Genomic DNA, 17,079 nt, shown 5'->3' with positions numbered 1-17,079 from the left:
GAGGGATTAGTGCGTCTGCCTCACAATACGAAGGCCCTGGGTTCGATCCTGCTATCTGGATCTTTCTGTGTGGAGTTTGCATGTTCTCCCCTTGACTGCGTGGGTTCCCTTTGGGTACTCCGGCTTCCTCCCACCTCCAAAGACCTGCACCTGAGGATAGGTTGATTGGCAACACTAAATGGTCCCTAGTGTGTGAATGTGAGTGTGAATGTTGTCTGTCTATCTGTGTTGGACCTGTGATGAGGTGGCGACTTGTCCAGGGTGTACCCCACCTTCCGCACAAATGCAGCTGAGATAGGCTCCAGCACCCCCCGCCACTCCAAAAGGGACAAAGGGTAGAAAATTGATGGATGCAGTCCTAAACATATAAAATGCAGAAAGCCAAATTAGGCTGCCGCTAGGCGTTTTCGTCTGATTAACATGCAAGAGAACTTACCAATGACAAATACGGGATGGATACCAGACAGTGCTGAACATTTTCTGTCTGTTTAATCTGCAAGCTAAATAAATAAGGGGGAACTGAGTGCCTTCGGTCACCCGTCAGCAATTACTGCACACACCTCTGGCTGAAGCAGTGGCTATTTCTGTTTGTGTGCATGTCACCAATATAACAGCCAGTTTGCAGAAACGCCATGAATTTCTACACTGTAAACATTGCTGTTGATTAGAACATTAATACAGAAAAAATATACTAAAAGGCATTGTATTACTCTTTGTCACCATGAAGGGGGTCGTAAGTGAGCTTGCAGGTGCTTGTAGAAAAGCGTTTTGTTTTGTTATTAACCTTTATTGAACTACACTGACAGTGCTAGTGTTAATGTGTCAGGTAGTCAGCAACAATTAATGCAGGAAAAAATGTCATCCTGAATGAAGGAGTCCGGCTGACAAAATGGGGGATTGCATAACTAAACAAAAGAAATTCTCCAAACTAGACGTTTAGACAAAACAAAAGATGATCATACTTTTACAACAAAGTAAGAGCGTTTCCTGGAGAAGGATTAGCAACACGTAGATAATTCAGACACAAATAACAGGTAAGCCCAAAAATGCTCAGTCATTTTACAGATGCATACAAATCGGACTAATAAGGTATTTATCTTAATGAGCAACCTGTACTAAAGTTGAATGGAGCATATGAACTTAAAGGGGAACTGCACTTTTGGGCAATTTTGCCTATTGTTCACAATAATTATGAAAGACATGACGACGGAGGTTTTTTTTTTTATTGTCTTCTTAATATTAAACAAAAGAGATCAAAAGTTTGCTTACAATGGAGCTTATGGGAGCCAGTCAATTCTCCCTATAGAGCCCCTAAAACACATCCTAACACCTTCATTAAGGTTTTATATACACAATGCATATGTAATGCAGTAATGGGTCCATTTCTAATAACATTTAATATTTATGTATTTTGATCATTTTAAGCATTAATTAAAAAAATGTATTACAACTTTTGCTTTTTTTTTCTTTATCACTCATTTCTCTTCACTGTAGACTTTATGAGAGCCAACAAACATAATAAAATACCACTTACTGCACAAGGTCTGCTGTCATTAGGTGTCCGACTGCTAGAATGTTCATATATTCCCATTTAGAAATAAATTGTCTCATAATCCTCGCAAAGAAACGGGGTCGGGTGCAGGGGTACAATCACTTGTTGTGTCGTTCCTGCCAGTTCCCAACTTGTCGGATTATATCCTCTCTACTTTTCAGGTGAGGGGCGTGATTTATGATCTACAATAAACCTACAAGGAGCTGAGAAGCAAGAAAACAGCAGACCACTCGATGATGTAAACATAGGCACCGCGATCACGTCGCCGCTATAAATAGTTTGTCTGCGTTAGTGTTTATAAAAACTATATCACTCGTACTTGATTAATATTTAAGTTACGTAATGTAAATTGAGTATTTGCTGGGGCTTTTTAAATGGTTATTTATCGGATTTTACAGGTATGTGTGGAATAGTGGAGCTCCCATGGGCTCCGTTGTAATCAGACTTTTTTTTGCGATTATTTATTATTTAGAATACATGAAAAAAAATCCATCCATCATCATATCTTTTATAATGATTTTGAACGATAGGCAAAATTCTGAAAAAAGGGCAGGTCCACTCTAAAGTTAAAAAAAAAAGTCCAAAGGCAGTAGTGGCTCACCTGGTATGAACTTCATCACGCGACACGTCTATCAGCCTATTTTAAGGTCTTTTTATTGGATTCTTTTAGTTTGTTTTGGTTTACTAAATGCATACTTCTCTTTGTATAATACTGGTGCAGTCATTTAGTCATGTGCATTTAAAGTGTTAAAATTGTCAGAAAATAAATACAATACATATTTCAAATTTTAGTGCTGCAGGCACAATGGCTTTGTATTATTTATATGTTTTGTCACTGGAGCTTAAAGTAAACTGCACACAAATACTGAGACAACAAATGTTCATCTGCAGATATGTGTCGAAATTTAAAAAAGTCCGCAGTTTCGAATCTGAGGTAGGAAAAAATATTAATTTTAAAAAACTCTTAACGGTATGTTCTATAAGAAAACCTATAAGCATCACCTCACTACATTCTAATATCACTCACATGAAATCCTACAAATAAAAGTCATCCATGTGTTTCATCCTGCTTCATTTTAAACTAGCCAGCCTCTTTGCAATTCCTCTTTTCCGCAGCCAACCGCTGCCGCTGCTCATCGTCCAGCTTCTTGTAGTTGTAGTAGTGCATTATGAAGAAAAACATGCCTGGCGCCAGCATAAACACACCACACATGTAGTACATGTACTTGTAGTCCCCAAAAATATCAACTAGAGCTCCTGAAAGACATGATTAATTCACCATTACAAATGCTGCATTGTGTGCAATCAATTAAAAAAAATGTTTTTCCAAACCTGAAAGTGGAGGGCCGAGAAGCACCGGGCCGCACTGGATAATGGTGACAAGTCCAACTGCACTGGAGAAACGATGAGCACCCACTAGGTCCATCAACGCCTCAAAGAGCAGAGAACACACCATCCCGAATGCCATCCCAAAAAAGACGGCATAGATAACAAGGCCCACATATCCAGACGCCAGTGGGCACAGAAGGTGACATACTCCATTGTAGGATACAGCAAAGCTGAATAAATATTGGATTCTTGGTCGTATCCACTTCATATTGCCGATGAAGCCGGTTGCTGGTCGAGCAAACATGTCTACTAGGGCAAAAATGGAGAGCAAGAATGCTGCTGAATATTCATCAATGCCTTCATTTTTGGCATACGGGGCTAAGAAGACCACAGGCGCAAAAAGGCCAAGGGTCATGACCACATTACCGATGATATAAATGAGGAATCCCCTGTGTTTGAAGAGCGAGACGTCTATGAACTTCTGCACACACCCCTTCTTCTTGCCCTCGTCGAGGCTTTCTGCAGCTTGGTTGTCTATAGGCATTTTTTCTGCATCATTGCTCTCATCCGGCTCAGTTTTTAGTTGCGGTTGCACTTTTTTGTTGACGGGTCTCATCAGAGAACCAGCAACGCAACAGTTCGAAACAATGGCTCCCAAGATTAGAAAGCTTCCTCTCCAGCCAAAGGAATCAAAGAGATACTGGTTCAGAGGAGCCAGAGCGAACAGAAACACTGGACTTCCCGTCATCGCCAGCCCGTTCGCCATTGGCCTTTTCATGTGGAAGTATGTTCCAATGATGGTCAGAGCTGGCTGCAGGTTGAAGGCAAGGCCAAAACCTGTTGAAATTATAGAGGGGTTTGTCAACACATAAATAATTGATGTGGCTTAATGGCCACAATAGAAATGTCACAACATAGCAGCACTATGCAAATAATTACATCTGTGAACCATTAAGCCTACTCTATGGGGTTGCATGATGGGATTTTTATTAGCAGTAGTGTTCCAATACTGTACACAAAAAGACTTTATCAGGAGATGCTTTTCAGAGATTTTACCAATAATGCTGTGTGAGACATGCATTTTTGAGAGGTACCATAATCTAGACAAGTTGATTTATGAATAGGCGGAAGGCAAATATGATACATATTGAATTAGCTAATATGCTAACATGTCTAAGAGTGTCTGTGTTAGTATATTAATTTACAATGCCATTCTTTTGTAATTGTTTCAATTTGAAAAATTCCTCAGTAAATTCACATAATTTATGGGCGACATAACTAGGTTGGTAGAGTGGCCGTGCCAGCAACTTCAGGGTTCCAGGTTCGACTCCCGCTTCTGCCATCCTAGTCACTGCTGTTGTGTCCTTGTGCAAGACACTTTACCCACCTGCTCCCAGTGCCACCCACACTTGTTTGAATGTAACTTAGATATTGGGTTTCACTATGTAAAGTGCTTTGAGTCACTAGAGAAAAATATAATTCACTTAATCCATCCAAAATGGCGGTGCCCGGACGGGCTGGGGCTTGCAGAATCTCTTGGTAGAAATGGAACATTTGGCAAAAATACCGGACAATTCTGCAAATTTCATGGCTGGCTACAGCGTGGACACTCCGTGATCACTTACGACCGCCAGACAATTCTGGATGTGGATAGACGGGCCGTTTTGGACTGAAAGATGCGTGTATGTTGGACCACCTCGCTAGCACGGGAATAGTTCGCCGGCTACATCCAGCGGCCTTTGATGCAGCGGTGTATAGTACCAGCGAAAACCGTCAAAGGAAGACACGCAAAGGGTGTGATTGAAAGCAGAAGTGCGGATGCTGAGCGGGGCTAACAACAAAGCAAAAGGCTAATCCCCACAGAACACCACTTCCTTCCATCCTGAAGCTGGATTTAAATGGAAGACGCGAGCCTACTAGTCTGGGTGAGGAGTTGGTTAAGTTAGAACAAGTTTGTTCTGCTATGGCTATGTCAGAGTTGGACATGCGTTCTACTGAGGTGGCAAATTATGATGTGTTCAGTTTATCGCAGCAACAAGCAAACAATCGGAAAATTCCCGTCATATCAATTCCTAGATATGGTCGTACTTATTTTAAGTGCACTATGCATAATAAACGCAACATAATTAATATTGCTACTACGGATAATTTGATCAAAAACTCCTTAAAACAGCCCACTACCTATAATATGGGCTTTTTAAACATAAGATCATTGTCTCCCAAAATGTTATTAGTTAATGAGGTCATTAGAGACAACAATCTTAACGTCATTGTCTCAGTGAAACCTGGCTTAAACCAGACGACTTTTTAGCACGAAATGAGGCATCTCCTCCTAACTATACGAATGTGCATATTGCCCGTCCCCTTAAAAGGAGTGGGGGGGTTGCACTAATATATAATGAAAACTTTAACCTTAGTCCTAACCTAAATAATAAATATAAATTGTTTAAGGTGCTTACTATGAGGTCTGTCACACCGCTGCCTCTACACCTGGCTGTTATCTACTGCCCCCCAGGGCCCTATTCGGACTTTATCAATTAATTCTCAGAGTTCGTTGCTGATCTAGTGACGCATGCCGATAATATAATTATAATGGCGGACTTTAATATCCATATGAATACCCCATCTGACCCACCGTGCGTGGCGCTCCAGATTATAATTGATAGCTGTCGTCTTACACAAATAATAAATGAACCCACGCACCGCAAAGGTTATACGATAGACCTAGTGCTTGTCAGGGGTATCACCGTTTCCAAAGTTATGATACTCCCGTGTACTAAAGTAATGTCCAATCATTACCTTATAAAATTTGAGGTTCAGACTCATGTTCGGCAAGCTAATAATAATAATAACTGCTATGGCAGCCGCAACGTTAATGCTGCCACAACGACAACTCTTGCTGGCCTACTGCCCTCGGTAATGGCACCATTCCCAAATTATGTGGGCTCTATTGATAACCTCACTAACAACTTTAACTACGCCCTGCGCGAAACCATTGATAGTATAGTACAGTTGAAGTTAAAAAAGGCTCCAAAAAGGCGTACCCCATGGTTTACAGAAGAAACTAGAGCTCAGAAATGATCATGTAGAAAGCTGGAACGCAAATGGCGCGCGACTAAACTTGAGTTTTACCATCAAGCATGGAGTGATAGTTTAATAATTTATAAACGCATGCTTACCTTAGCTAAAGCTAAATATTACTCAAATCTCATCCGCCTTAATAAAAACGATCCTAAATTTTTGTTTAGTACGGTAACATCGCTAATTCAACAAGGGACTCCTTCAAGTAGCTCCACCCACTCGGCAGATGACTTTATGAAATTCTTTAACAAGAAAATTAAACTCATTAGAAAGGAGATTAAAGACAATGCGTCCCAGGTACAGCTGGGTTCTATTAACACAGATACGTCTGTATATACGGTGGATACTGCCCTCCAAAATAGTTTTTCTCGTTTTGATGAAATAACATTAGAAGAATTGTTACAACGTGTAAATCGAAAAAAACAAACAACATGTTTACTTGACCCACTTCCTGGGAAACTTATCAAGGAGCTCTTTGTCTTATTAGGTCCATCAGTGCTAAATATTATAAACTTATCACTTTCCTCTTGCACTGTTCCCCTAGCATTCAAAAAAGTGGTTATTCATCCTCTCCTTAAAAGACCTGACCTCGATCCTGACCTCAAGGTAAACTACCGACCAGTGTCTCACCTTCCCTTTATTTCAAAAATCCTCGAAAAAATTGTTGCAGAGCAGCTAAATGAACACTTAGCGTCTAACAATCTATGTGAAACCTTTCAATCCGGTTTCAGGGCAAATCACTCTACGGAGTCAGCCCTCGCAAAAATGACTAATGATCTATTGCTAACGATGGCTTCTGATGCGTCATCTATGTTGCTGCTCCTCGATCTTAGCGCTGCTTTCGATACCGTCGATCATAAAATTTCATTAGAGCGCATCAAAACACGAATTGGTAAGTCAGACTTAGCCCTGTCTTGGTTTAACTCCTATCTTACTGAAAGGATGCAGTGCGTCTCCCATAACAATGTGACCTCGGACTATGTTAAGGTAACGTGTGGAGTTCCCCAGGGTTCGGTCCTTGGCCCTGCACTCTTCAGCATATACATGCTGCCGCTAGGTGACATCATACGCAAATATGGTGTTAGCTTTCACTGTTATGCTGATGACACTCAACTCTACATGCCCCTAAAGCTGACCACATATGCGGTGGTCAGCTGGGGTGAGTTTTCCTTGCCCTTATGTGGGCTCTACCGAGGATGTCGTTGTGGTTTGTGTTTTGGTTTATGCAGCTCTTTGAGACACTAGTGATTTATGGCTATATAAAATAAATATTGATTGATTGATTGATAAATTTCACAAAATATCACTGTGGAGTTATTGAGCATGTTTAGCCAAATGGAAAGTTAGCTTCCGCAGTTAGTGGGTCCATGACGATGACTTCTGTTTTGTTTGATCAACCGTTTTACTGCCGTGTTACAGACACCGTTTTGAAACAATTAAGGTATGTAAACAAACATTTACAAAATCTTTCTCTGTAAATAACACATTTCGCGACATAGTCCGGTGTGGCTAATATATGAAATCCTATTATTTTCTTCTAAAATTTAGTGTGTGTGGCTCATATCCCGGTGCGCTCTTTAGAAATATAGTAAGTACTGTATTGACGCACATTATATCCAGGCTTTTGCAGGTCACACAAAATGGTGAGGCGGCCCAGATCTGGCCATTGGGCCCTGTGTGTTCTAATGTATCGAAATGAACCTAAATATATTTGTAGGTGCACCACATTCTATTTAAAAATTAAAGGCTGGAAACTCTGCTTTACAATATTCAATTCTGATGAAGAATTCAATAAATCAACCAGGCCACATAAAGTACACATGACCATCTTTAACATTACTGTGCAATCGTTGCAACATCTAATCCATCAAACATTTGGAGCAATTGCACACATGTAATACGTGTAATTATTGATTTGAAAACTGTTAGATTACCTCCAATTACTCCAACGCAGAGGTACAGATGGAAGATAGTTGTTCCAAAAGAGGCGAGCACCATAGCACAGCCAACCATTACCCCACCAACCATGACCACGGGTCTGCTGCCATAGCGATTCACAAGAATGCTGCTCACGGGCCCTGCAAAGGACAGAGATGTAAAGTTAACAGCAATAAGTTATTACAATTATATGGCTGTCTCAATTCAATGTATTAAAACTGCACAGATATATGAGACAATTTTAGAGGGATGTTGACGACTGACCTCCAGCATACATTGATGCAAGCATGACCGAGGACACCCAAGCAATCTGGCTGTAGGAAACAGAAAAATATTCTTGAATCTCCTTGTAGTAGATGGTGAGCGACTTGGGAAAGGCGTAAGCAAATCCAATGGAGATAAAGGCCGCGAAGACGACGGCCCAGCCCCAGCCTCCGTCAGGAGGAATGTAGCCCAGACTGGTTTCTGCTTCCGGCGGCATGTTGGATTTAGGCCTGAATAGAGAACAGATGTAAAAAAAAAAAAGTTAAGGTTGAGACTCCAAAACTGTGACCGTAATCTGCAGACTCAAAGTGCAAGCCAAAAACCACACCTCTGCACAATTCTTAAGTGTTCTGGCCGGCCAATGAAGTGTGTTGCTGTGCCGGAGTGTGACTGCCGCCCTGATAGAGGCCCTACTGCAAGTCTTTTCATCTTGTCACGTGTCAGGAAGGGGGGAAACAGGTAAGCTTCGAACAATCACTCATGACATTGTGCTCTATAACAACTGCTGTTAAATAGTCTGTGTTTTAAGAATGTTTACCGTCATGCTGCAAAGCTCCGAAAGGTAAGGGACTACTATTGCATTAAAAGTAATGAGGTGCACAATAGAGGCAGGTACATTATAGTTGTGTGTCTCTTTTAGTGACAGTTTGGAGGCGAATCACAATTCTAGGGTTGAAATACATCTCTTTAAAATGTGCATGTTTATTTCTCCTGGGGGTAAATGAAAGCTTATCATGTGTTTTTCCTCTGTGCAGGATTCATACGACAAATGACACCACTTGATACCAACAACAACAACAACAAAAGAAAAGAAGAAAGCATAGAAGAAAACACCGGGTCGGATTTTTTAACTGCACAACTGATGCAGTGGTAATTCATTTGTATTCCAACTTCGTGTGTGTAGAAGTGAAAATAAAAATCACATTAAACAAATATAAAAAAAGAGTTAACACTGAAAGCATGTGTGACTACTGTACTATAGTCAAGCTTTTTCATGTGGGATATTACAAACCGGGGCCTAAAAAGAGACAGCACACCCCCTTACCCCCTGCCTCTGCTTGATGGACCCACCCTTTCACTGTTAGGAAATATTGGTGTTTTCTTTCACAAATGAGCATATGCTTTCTTATTGTCTATTCGTGGCTGTTAATTATTAGTGTTTATTGACATCAACCCAATGGAGCTTGTTTCATTGTTCTTCCAATAGAGTAAGTTGAAAGTGACCCAACGGAAAATACGTGCATTTAAAAAAAGTGGAACTTGTTTTACTTCCCTCAGCTTGGGGGGGTGCCTCAGCTTCATCTCTAGTCTCAGCTGTCCAAACACAATTGATTGTATGGAACAAAGGCAAGGAGCAAATCTGATCCAACACATTGTTTTTTTAAAACATATTTGCCTTCAGTGATGTACTGCCTTCAAATGTATTATTAAATTACTCCTGGTTGATTGGCAGCCCCTGTGGAGAGCGCTTGTATTTCTTACTACAGTCAACAAACAAATGGACTCATGGGGCTGTTTTTCTTGTCCCACCCCGCAGTAGTGTTTACAGTACCGTTTAAATTGATATATAATTAAATGATTCTTGCTGTTGACTTACACGGAGTAATTGCAGTTTTTGTTCCTGTGTGCATCATTTTTTTATTCCTCTTGACGTCACAAGCAGGCTCGGAGTCTAACCTAGCAGACTTGGACTTTGAGAGACGGGTCAGGTCTCGACCCTGGACTGGTGAGCAGTCATCCACATTGTATAAATATGGACAAATAAGATCCACATTCACACCTCTGGACAATTTAGATGCTGAAATAAATATGCTTGTTTGGTTTTACTCTGAGAGGAAGTCGGAGTACTTGGAGGAAAAACCTCACAAGCAACTAAGAGAACACTCAAACTCCTTGCAAAGTTCAGTTAAATTGAAACTGTATCAGTGATCACCAATGTTTTTTGTTTTTTTTTAACATGAATCAAAACAACTATTACAATTGCTATTGACTGTTGCATTTTGAGAGTTTTTTGTGGGACTAGAATGTAAACCCATCCATCCATCCATTTTCTACCGCTTATTCCCTTTGGGGTCGTGGGGGTCGCTGGTGCCTATCTCAGCTACAATCAGGCGGAATGTTGGGTACACCCTGGACAAATCGCCACCTCATCGCAGTAGAATGTAAACCCTTGTTATTTATTAACAAGAAAACTGTTAGGAATAAAGGAATTTGTCTCTATTTTATAATTCTGATTGGTGTACCCCGCCTTCCGCCCGATTGTAGCTGAGATAGGCGCCAGCGACCCCAAAAGGGAATAAGCGGTAGAAAATGGATGGATGGATGGATGATTAAAAATAACAAGAGCTCATTTTGTATAGTCTACATTTGTCAGTTGTCCAACAGTTTATGCTAATGTTTCTGTCTACATAAAGCAGGGGTAGGGAACCTATGGCTCTAGAGCCAGATGTGGCTCTTTTGATGACTGCATCTGGCTTTCAGATAAATCTTAGCTGAGATTGCTTAACACGATAAGTAATGAATAATTCCGCTGGTAATCACAGTGTTAAAAATAACGTTCAAAGTATAAAACATTCTCATGCATTTTAATCCAACCATCCGTTTTCTACCGCACCTGTTCAAGATGTCGCATTAATGGTAAGAAGTATTATATTTATTGTTGGTTAACTTTAGAATAACAATGTTATTAAAAAGAATAATAGACTTATCATACTCTAAAAATGTTGGTCTTACTTAAAATTTAACTAATTTAGTTGTATTCAGTGTCAAAAAATATAATGTGGCTCTCATGGAAATACATTTTGAAATATTTGGCTTTCATGGCTCTCTCAGCCAAAAAGGTTCCCGACCCCTGACATAAAGTATATGATGGTGTAGCTTTATATGCAGTGATATCGCCCCCAAGCGGTAATTTAAAATGTTGCATCTTTATGTCGATAGCTGAATGCAGGGTTACCAGACGTACTACCTCGACAATTACAACCTCTGCACACTGCATGATCAATATGTACAAACAAATCCCATTATGTACAATAAGTTCACCTAAATGTACAATAATTACACCCATTCAATGCATGTCTATCAGCAAACACAAACAGAAGACACGTTGTACATTGTCTCACTTGACTTTTCAATGCTGCTAGTTTATTTAGGTTCAAAGCTGCGTCATATTTTACACGATGTGAATTAAAACTCATGGCAATGTTTAATGTAGCAGATGGTCGGAAACTTCTCGAAATGAGGTATGTAGGATAATGTTCCTAAATATGACAGCGTCGAGCACGATAAGTTGTCCTTTTCCATCTGGCAACGTTTACTAAGCCCGGAAGTTGTGAGAACCACGCCTATCGGTTAGCTTCCGTTGTACAGTCCGTATGACTTTATGTAACGCCACGAGTCAAAGTAGGAAAATATCAATTTTTTTTTTTTTTTTTTAGGGTTAGTGTTTGTTTATTGTTTGCTCCAACTGCTGTTGAGGATGAATGTTGCTACACAGGTTCGAAGTAGTACTCTTAGCTAGCAATCTTAGGTAGTTCGGTGCATCTGACGCTACTTTTCTGAGCATGCGCGGCTTTTGCTTGGCGACGAGAAATCATTTTCCGGTTAAATCCCACGTGGGTGCTCGGCGCTGTCCGTGGGTGCTCGGCATTGTCCGTGAGTGCTCGGCATTGTCCGTGACTGCTCGGGCCCGGAAGCACACAAGGGATCGGCTCCTTGTGGTTCGGTGTCATAATTCAGTAGTCAGCTGTTTGAGTCCTACTCTAATTCGAAGTAAAAATGTTTACCAACATCAAAATGGGTGTTTTAGCTTTAGGCAGACTGCCTTCTATTCATTTCAGGACGAGTGTGGCAAATGTTCTCTGCAGACATCATCGGAACCTCGCCTCTCAGTCCGGGGTGAAGGTGAGTTATGACATATTCCACATATTGTACGCATTATGTACACATAACGTATGCTGTGATGAATGTTATCGTGGAAATATGACGTACAGTGATCGGTTTGCGTCCACTCCTGCCAAAAAAGGTAACTTGGTGTCAAACAGTGGCTAAAATAGTCCAACCGAGTCACTGGACAGCTGGAGTCCAAGAAGAAAATAACATTTGTTTTGTGTCTAATTCTGCTGTAGATATTCAATCATTGTTTGTGATCAAGTCAGAAAAATGTAAGATTAAAGTCAGAAGATTTAGTTGTGTCAACTATTTTGATTAGTGGCAGAAACTCAGAAAAAAAACAGTCAAGAAAAATGTGAGATTAAAATGATGTTCAATCCATCCTCCCACCATTCATGTCAAGAGCATCACCTTCAAAATCCTGGATCAAGACCTCCTGGACGGTTAGCAGCAGCTTGTCCTCAAAGAAACTAAAGCATGAACTTGGCTGGCGTGTTAAACTGGACACCACCAAATATAGTTGGCTTTAGTTTTAAATGTCAGGGATGCAACAAGACAGTAATACTGCGAGTGTAGGACCACTACCAGCAGTAATACTGCAAACTCCAACAAATACCAGCACAATATATGTTCATAACATGGTCACTACTGCCTAGTTTATCATGTTGTATTCATATTTTTTACTGTTATATTCTTATTCTTATCCTTGCCTTTTATTTTTAATCCTATTGTAATATTTTCTATTTTATTTCCATTAATATCCAATTATTTACTTTTTACATTTTAAATTTGATCACAATTCTACGGAGCCCCTAAAGGGACATGGAGGGAAAAAAGTGTTTTGCGAGATTTTCCTATGTCAATGAACCGGAAGTGAAACAGACACAGCGATGGTGAACCAGAATTTTATGCTCACCTTGTCTCTCTTCATTCGTCTAATGTCCTCTTTTGGAACCTCTCTAGACACTAAGAACTGCTCCGAATCGTCCTCCATGGTTGCAACTGACGTATTATAGTCCCACAACTATAGTACCATGAATTGATTAAAGTGGACCCCGACTTAAACAAATTTAAAAACTTATTCGGGTGTTACCATTTAGTGGTCAATTGTACGGAATATGTACTGTACTGTGCAATCTACTAATACAAGTTTCAATCAATCAATCACAACAGAGCACAGATGATGGGTAGGCTCCCACATGCTCCCGCTCTTCCATCACTGTGTCTGTTGCACTTCTGGTTCACTTCATGTTGGGGCGGTATAGCTCGGTTGGTAGAGTGGCCGTGCCAGCAACTTGAGGGTTGCAGGTTCGATTCCCGCTTCCGCCATCCTAGTCACTGCCGTAGTGTCCTTGGGCAAGACACTTTACCCACCTGCTCCCAGTGCCACCCACACTGGTTTAAATGTAACTTAGATATTGGGTTTCACTATGTAAAGCGCTTTGAGTCACTAGAGAAAAGCGCTATATAAATATAATTCACTTCACTTCACTTCACCATCGCTGTGTCTGTTTTACTTCCGGTTCACTGACATAGGAAAAAAAAAATGATTGCAAGGTCTCGCAAAACATCTATGTCCCTTTAGGGGCTCTGTACACTGCTGCAGGAATTAAAATTTTCCTGAGGGAACTCTCCTGAAGTCCGTCTGTCTGTCTCGGACTGTCTGTCCGTATATACAAAGCCCGTTTCCATATGAGTTGGGAAATTGTGTTGGATGTAAATATAAACGGAATACAATGATTTGCAAATCCTTTTCAACCCATATTCAATTGAATGCACTACAAAGACAAGATATTTGATGTTCAAACTCATAAACTTTTTTTTTTTTTTGCAAATAATAATTAACTTAGAATTTCATTGCTGCAACACGTGCCAAAGTAGTTGGGAAAGGACATGTTCACCACTGTGTTACATCACTTTTTCTTTTAACAACACTCAAACGTTTGGGATCTGAGGAAAGTAATTGTTGAAGCTTTGAAAGTGGAATTCTTTCCCATTCTTCTTTTATGTAGCGCTTCAGTCGTTCAACAGTCCGGGGTCTCTGCTGTCGTATTTTACGCTTCATAATGCGCCACACATTTTCAATGGGGGACAGGTCTGGACAGCAGGCGCACTCTTTTTTTACGAAGCTACGCTGTTGTATTACTTGTCTTGCTGAAATAAGCAGGGGCACCCATGATAACGTTGCTTGGATGACAACATATGTTGCTCCAAAACCTGTATGGACCTTTCAGCATTAATGGTGCCTTCACAGATGTGTAAGTTACCCATGCCTTGGGCACTAATGCACCCCCATACCATCACAGATGCTGGCTTTTGAACTTTGCGCCTATAACAATCCGAATGGTTATTTTCCTTTTTGTTCTGGAGGACACCACGTTCTCTTTTTCCAAATATAATTTGAAATGTGGACTCGTCAGACCACAGAACACCTTTCTACTTTGCATCAGTCCATCTTAGGTGAGCTCGGGCCCAGCCAAGCCGGCAGCGTTTCAGGATATTGTTGATAAATGGGTTTGGCTCTGCATAGTAGAGTTTTAACTTGCACTTACATGTGTAGCAACCAACTGTAGTTACTGACAGTGGTTTTATGAAGTGTTCCTGAGTCCATGTGGTGATATCCTTTACACACTGATGTTGGTTTTTGATGCAGTACTGCCTGAGGGATCAAAAGTCTGTAATATCATCACTTATGTGCAGGGATTTCTCCAGATTCTCTGAACTTTTTGATGATTTTACGGACCGTAGATGGTAAAATCCCTAAATTCCTTGCAATAGCTCGTTGAGAAATGGTGTTCTAAAACTGTTCGACAATTTGCTTACAAAGTGGTGACCCTCACCCCATCCTTGTTTGTGAATTACTCAGCATTTCATGGAAGCTGCTTTTATACCCAATCATGGCACCCAACTGATCCCAATTAGCCTGCATACCTGTGGGATGTTCCATATAAGTTTTTGATGAGCATTCCTCAACTTTATCAGTATTTATTGCCACCTTATTCAACTTCTTTATCACATGTTGCTGGCATCAAATTCTAAAGTTAATGATTATTTGCACAAAAAAAAGGGTTTATCAGTTTGAACATAAAATATGTTGTCTTTGTAGCATATTCAACTGAATATGGGTTGAAAATTATTTGCAAATCATTGTATTCCGTTTATATTTCCATCTAACACAATTTCCCAACTCATATGGAAACGGAGCTTGTACATATACCCAACTTTATGTTTAACAATGTAATGGTCTCCTCACGCAAAGCACAATGACATCAGGAACAGATACTCATTACATTTTTAAAGGGTATAAATTATGATGCTGATGATGCAAATTACACTTTATTTTGCTCTTCTTAAGGTGCTGTATGATGGACTTTGTCCCATATGTGTGAAGGAGATTCAGGTCCTTAAGTTTCTGCAAAAGAACAAGCCCGACAAGGTGGACTTTGTCGATATCTCACTTCCAGGCTACGATGGATCCAAATACAACGGGGTCAGCTATGAGGCAGCCATGGAGGAAATGCATGTGATTGATGAGAACAATGAGGTCAATTAACATCACGAGTTATATAATCATGTATTTTATTAAAGATATGTCTGATACGCATTTCTTGTCTTGGTGTGTTTTTGTCAAGGGCAGGTTCATCGGGGCGTCCCCGCGTTTGCAGTCATGTATGCCGCAGTGGGCCTGGACTTTTTGGGTCGCCTTATGATGTTGTCACCTGTGAGACCGTTGATGGACAAAGCCTATGCTGTCTTTGCCAGGAATCGCTTAAAGTGGACCGGACGCGGGGAGGAGTGCACCACAAGACGTTGTGAAAAGAAAACGCCTTGACACCTGGTAAATAGATAAAATTCAGAATCTATAAACTACATTTTGTGTTTTAGGTTTAGCAGGGACTCAAATGGACAAAAACACAGTCCATTGCAACCCTCTGGGGACATTCCATTTTTATTGGACAGGACGTTAAAGTCTATAAGTCTTTGAGGGGTGTAAAACAACTTTGGATTCCTTTTTTGTTTTGTTTACTTTTTCTGGTCCAATTTCTCAAACTTCAGTCCTAAACAAAAATATGGAACATATAGTGGTGTTGATTTTTGGACCCTTTCAAAGGCTTTTTGATCAGTTAAATGTCACGTTTATTTGTAAATTAATTAATAAATGAATCAGTTAATTAAATTGTTCAATCAAATTTAATTAGTAAAATTGCTATAGTTATGAAAATAAATACTAATTGACTGTGACATTGTTTCATCTAATGGGTAAAATAAAATAAATACATGTTTGCTAATTTTGTTCAGGGTTGAAGTTGATTTTGGGATTAGAGCACAAAAATGTAAATCAAAACGTTTGTATGCCCCTTCAAAAATGGAACAACTTTTATTACCCGTTTGGCTTTGCGGTATTGTGGAATAACTGCCAGTGTACCATACACCTTTGAAAGAATTGGACATTGACATTTTAAAATTCAATATGAAAACCCCCTCTAAGGAACAATCATGTATAATGGAAGAATACCACAAAATCGATGTCCAAAAATGTACTCACAGGACTAAAAAGTCAGCCTTTGTCTCCTTAGGGCTAAGGGAGGTTTGCAGGGCCTGTCTATGCTAAGTTCTTAAAAACGGGGAAAGAAAGACCTAACTGTAGCACTACAATATCTGTAATATGGCTCTATGAAGAAGAATATAAATTTATGGGCATTCATGAGTCAGACATAATTCATTTGTAATTTGACTACTAACCACAGTTTATCATCACTGTATGTAAGATGTTACTTGATCAGTTGACAATATTAATAAAGTCAATATTCAAAAGCATTGTGTATTTTGGTCATTAAAACACTTTTAGGCAGAGGAGCATTTTTTTAGCAGCTGGTGAAAAAAAAGCATCCACTAGATGTCAGTACATCTCTATTAGTGTACTGTCAGTCATGTTGGAATACAATTTTTCAAATTTTTTTTGATGTGCAAATTGAAATCAATCCTGGCATACATGAATGTATATTAGGTTGACAAATGATTGA

The 17,079-nt window shown here is 40.0% G+C and overlaps 2 protein-coding genes across 5 annotated transcripts; one reads left to right on the top strand and one right to left on the bottom strand.

The window, feature by feature from the left end:
• Window positions 1-2,188: 2,188 nt before the first annotated feature.
• LOC133554432 (monocarboxylate transporter 2-like) lies at window positions 2,189-12,566 on the bottom strand. Of its 2 annotated transcripts, none has more exons than XM_061903197.1 (5): window positions 12,467-12,566; window positions 8,165-8,394; window positions 7,897-8,040; window positions 2,885-3,718; window positions 2,189-2,809 (listed from the first exon to the last, which is right to left on the bottom strand). In XM_061903197.1, the coding sequence occupies exons 2-5, from the start codon at window positions 8,379-8,381 to the stop codon at window positions 2,634-2,636; spliced, it is 1,371 nt and encodes a 456-aa protein (XP_061759181.1). In that variant the 5' UTR covers window positions 8,382-8,394; window positions 12,467-12,566; the 3' UTR covers window positions 2,189-2,633. The 2 variants fall into 2 exon arrangements, with proteins under 2 accessions (XP_061759181.1, XP_061759179.1); XM_061903195.1 differs by lacking the exon at window positions 12,467-12,566 and adding an exon at window positions 8,493-8,609.
• LOC133554433 (uncharacterized) lies at window positions 11,496-16,873 on the top strand. Of its 3 annotated transcripts, none has more exons than XM_061903199.1 (3): window positions 11,496-12,067; window positions 15,447-15,599; window positions 15,693-16,873. In XM_061903199.1, exons 1-3 carry the CDS (start codon window positions 11,942-11,944, stop codon window positions 15,885-15,887), a joined length of 474 nt encoding a protein of 157 aa, XP_061759183.1. In that variant the 5' UTR covers window positions 11,496-11,941; the 3' UTR covers window positions 15,888-16,873. The 3 variants fall into 3 exon arrangements, with proteins under 3 accessions (XP_061759183.1, XP_061759184.1, XP_061759182.1); XM_061903200.1 differs by having other exon boundaries at window positions 11,501-12,067; window positions 15,411-15,599; window positions 15,688-16,873; XM_061903198.1 differs by having other exon boundaries at window positions 11,505-12,067; window positions 15,411-15,599.
• The last annotated feature ends 206 nt before the right edge of the window (window positions 16,874-17,079 follow it).

The sequence above is a fragment of the Nerophis ophidion genome, linkage group LG06, assembly GCF_033978795.1.
Source record: "Nerophis ophidion isolate RoL-2023_Sa linkage group LG06, RoL_Noph_v1.0, whole genome shotgun sequence".
Lineage (NCBI taxonomy): Eukaryota > Metazoa > Chordata > Actinopteri > Syngnathiformes > Syngnathidae > Nerophis > Nerophis ophidion.
The sequence above is the reverse complement of the archived record's forward strand: the minus strand, read 5'-3'. Positions and strand labels throughout refer to the sequence as shown.

Excerpts from the sequence above, each read along its gene's own strand:
- LOC133554432 (XM_061903195.1), bottom strand. The coding sequence starts at position 8,593 with ATGAAAAGACTTGCAGTAGGGCCTCTATCAGGGCGGCAGTCACACTCC. Across the intron at positions 8,041-8,164 it reads TGCATCAATGTATGCTGGAG|GGCCCGTGAGCAGCATTCTT; the intron begins GTCAGTCGTCAA and ends TGTCCTTTGCAG. Across the intron at positions 3,719-7,896 it reads CTGCGTTGGAGTAATTGGAG|GTTTTGGCCTTGCCTTCAAC; the intron begins GTAATCTAACAG and ends TAATTTCAACAG.
- LOC133554433 (XM_061903198.1), top strand. The coding sequence starts at position 11,942 with ATGTTTACCAACATCAAAATGGGTGTTTTAGCTTTAGGCAGACTGCCT. Across the intron at positions 12,068-15,410 it reads CCTCTCAGTCCGGGGTGAAG|GTGCTGTATGATGGACTTTG; the intron begins GTGAGTTATGAC and ends GCTCTTCTTAAG. Across the intron at positions 15,600-15,692 it reads TGATTGATGAGAACAATGAG|GTTCATCGGGGCGTCCCCGC; the intron begins GTCAATTAACAT and ends TGTCAAGGGCAG.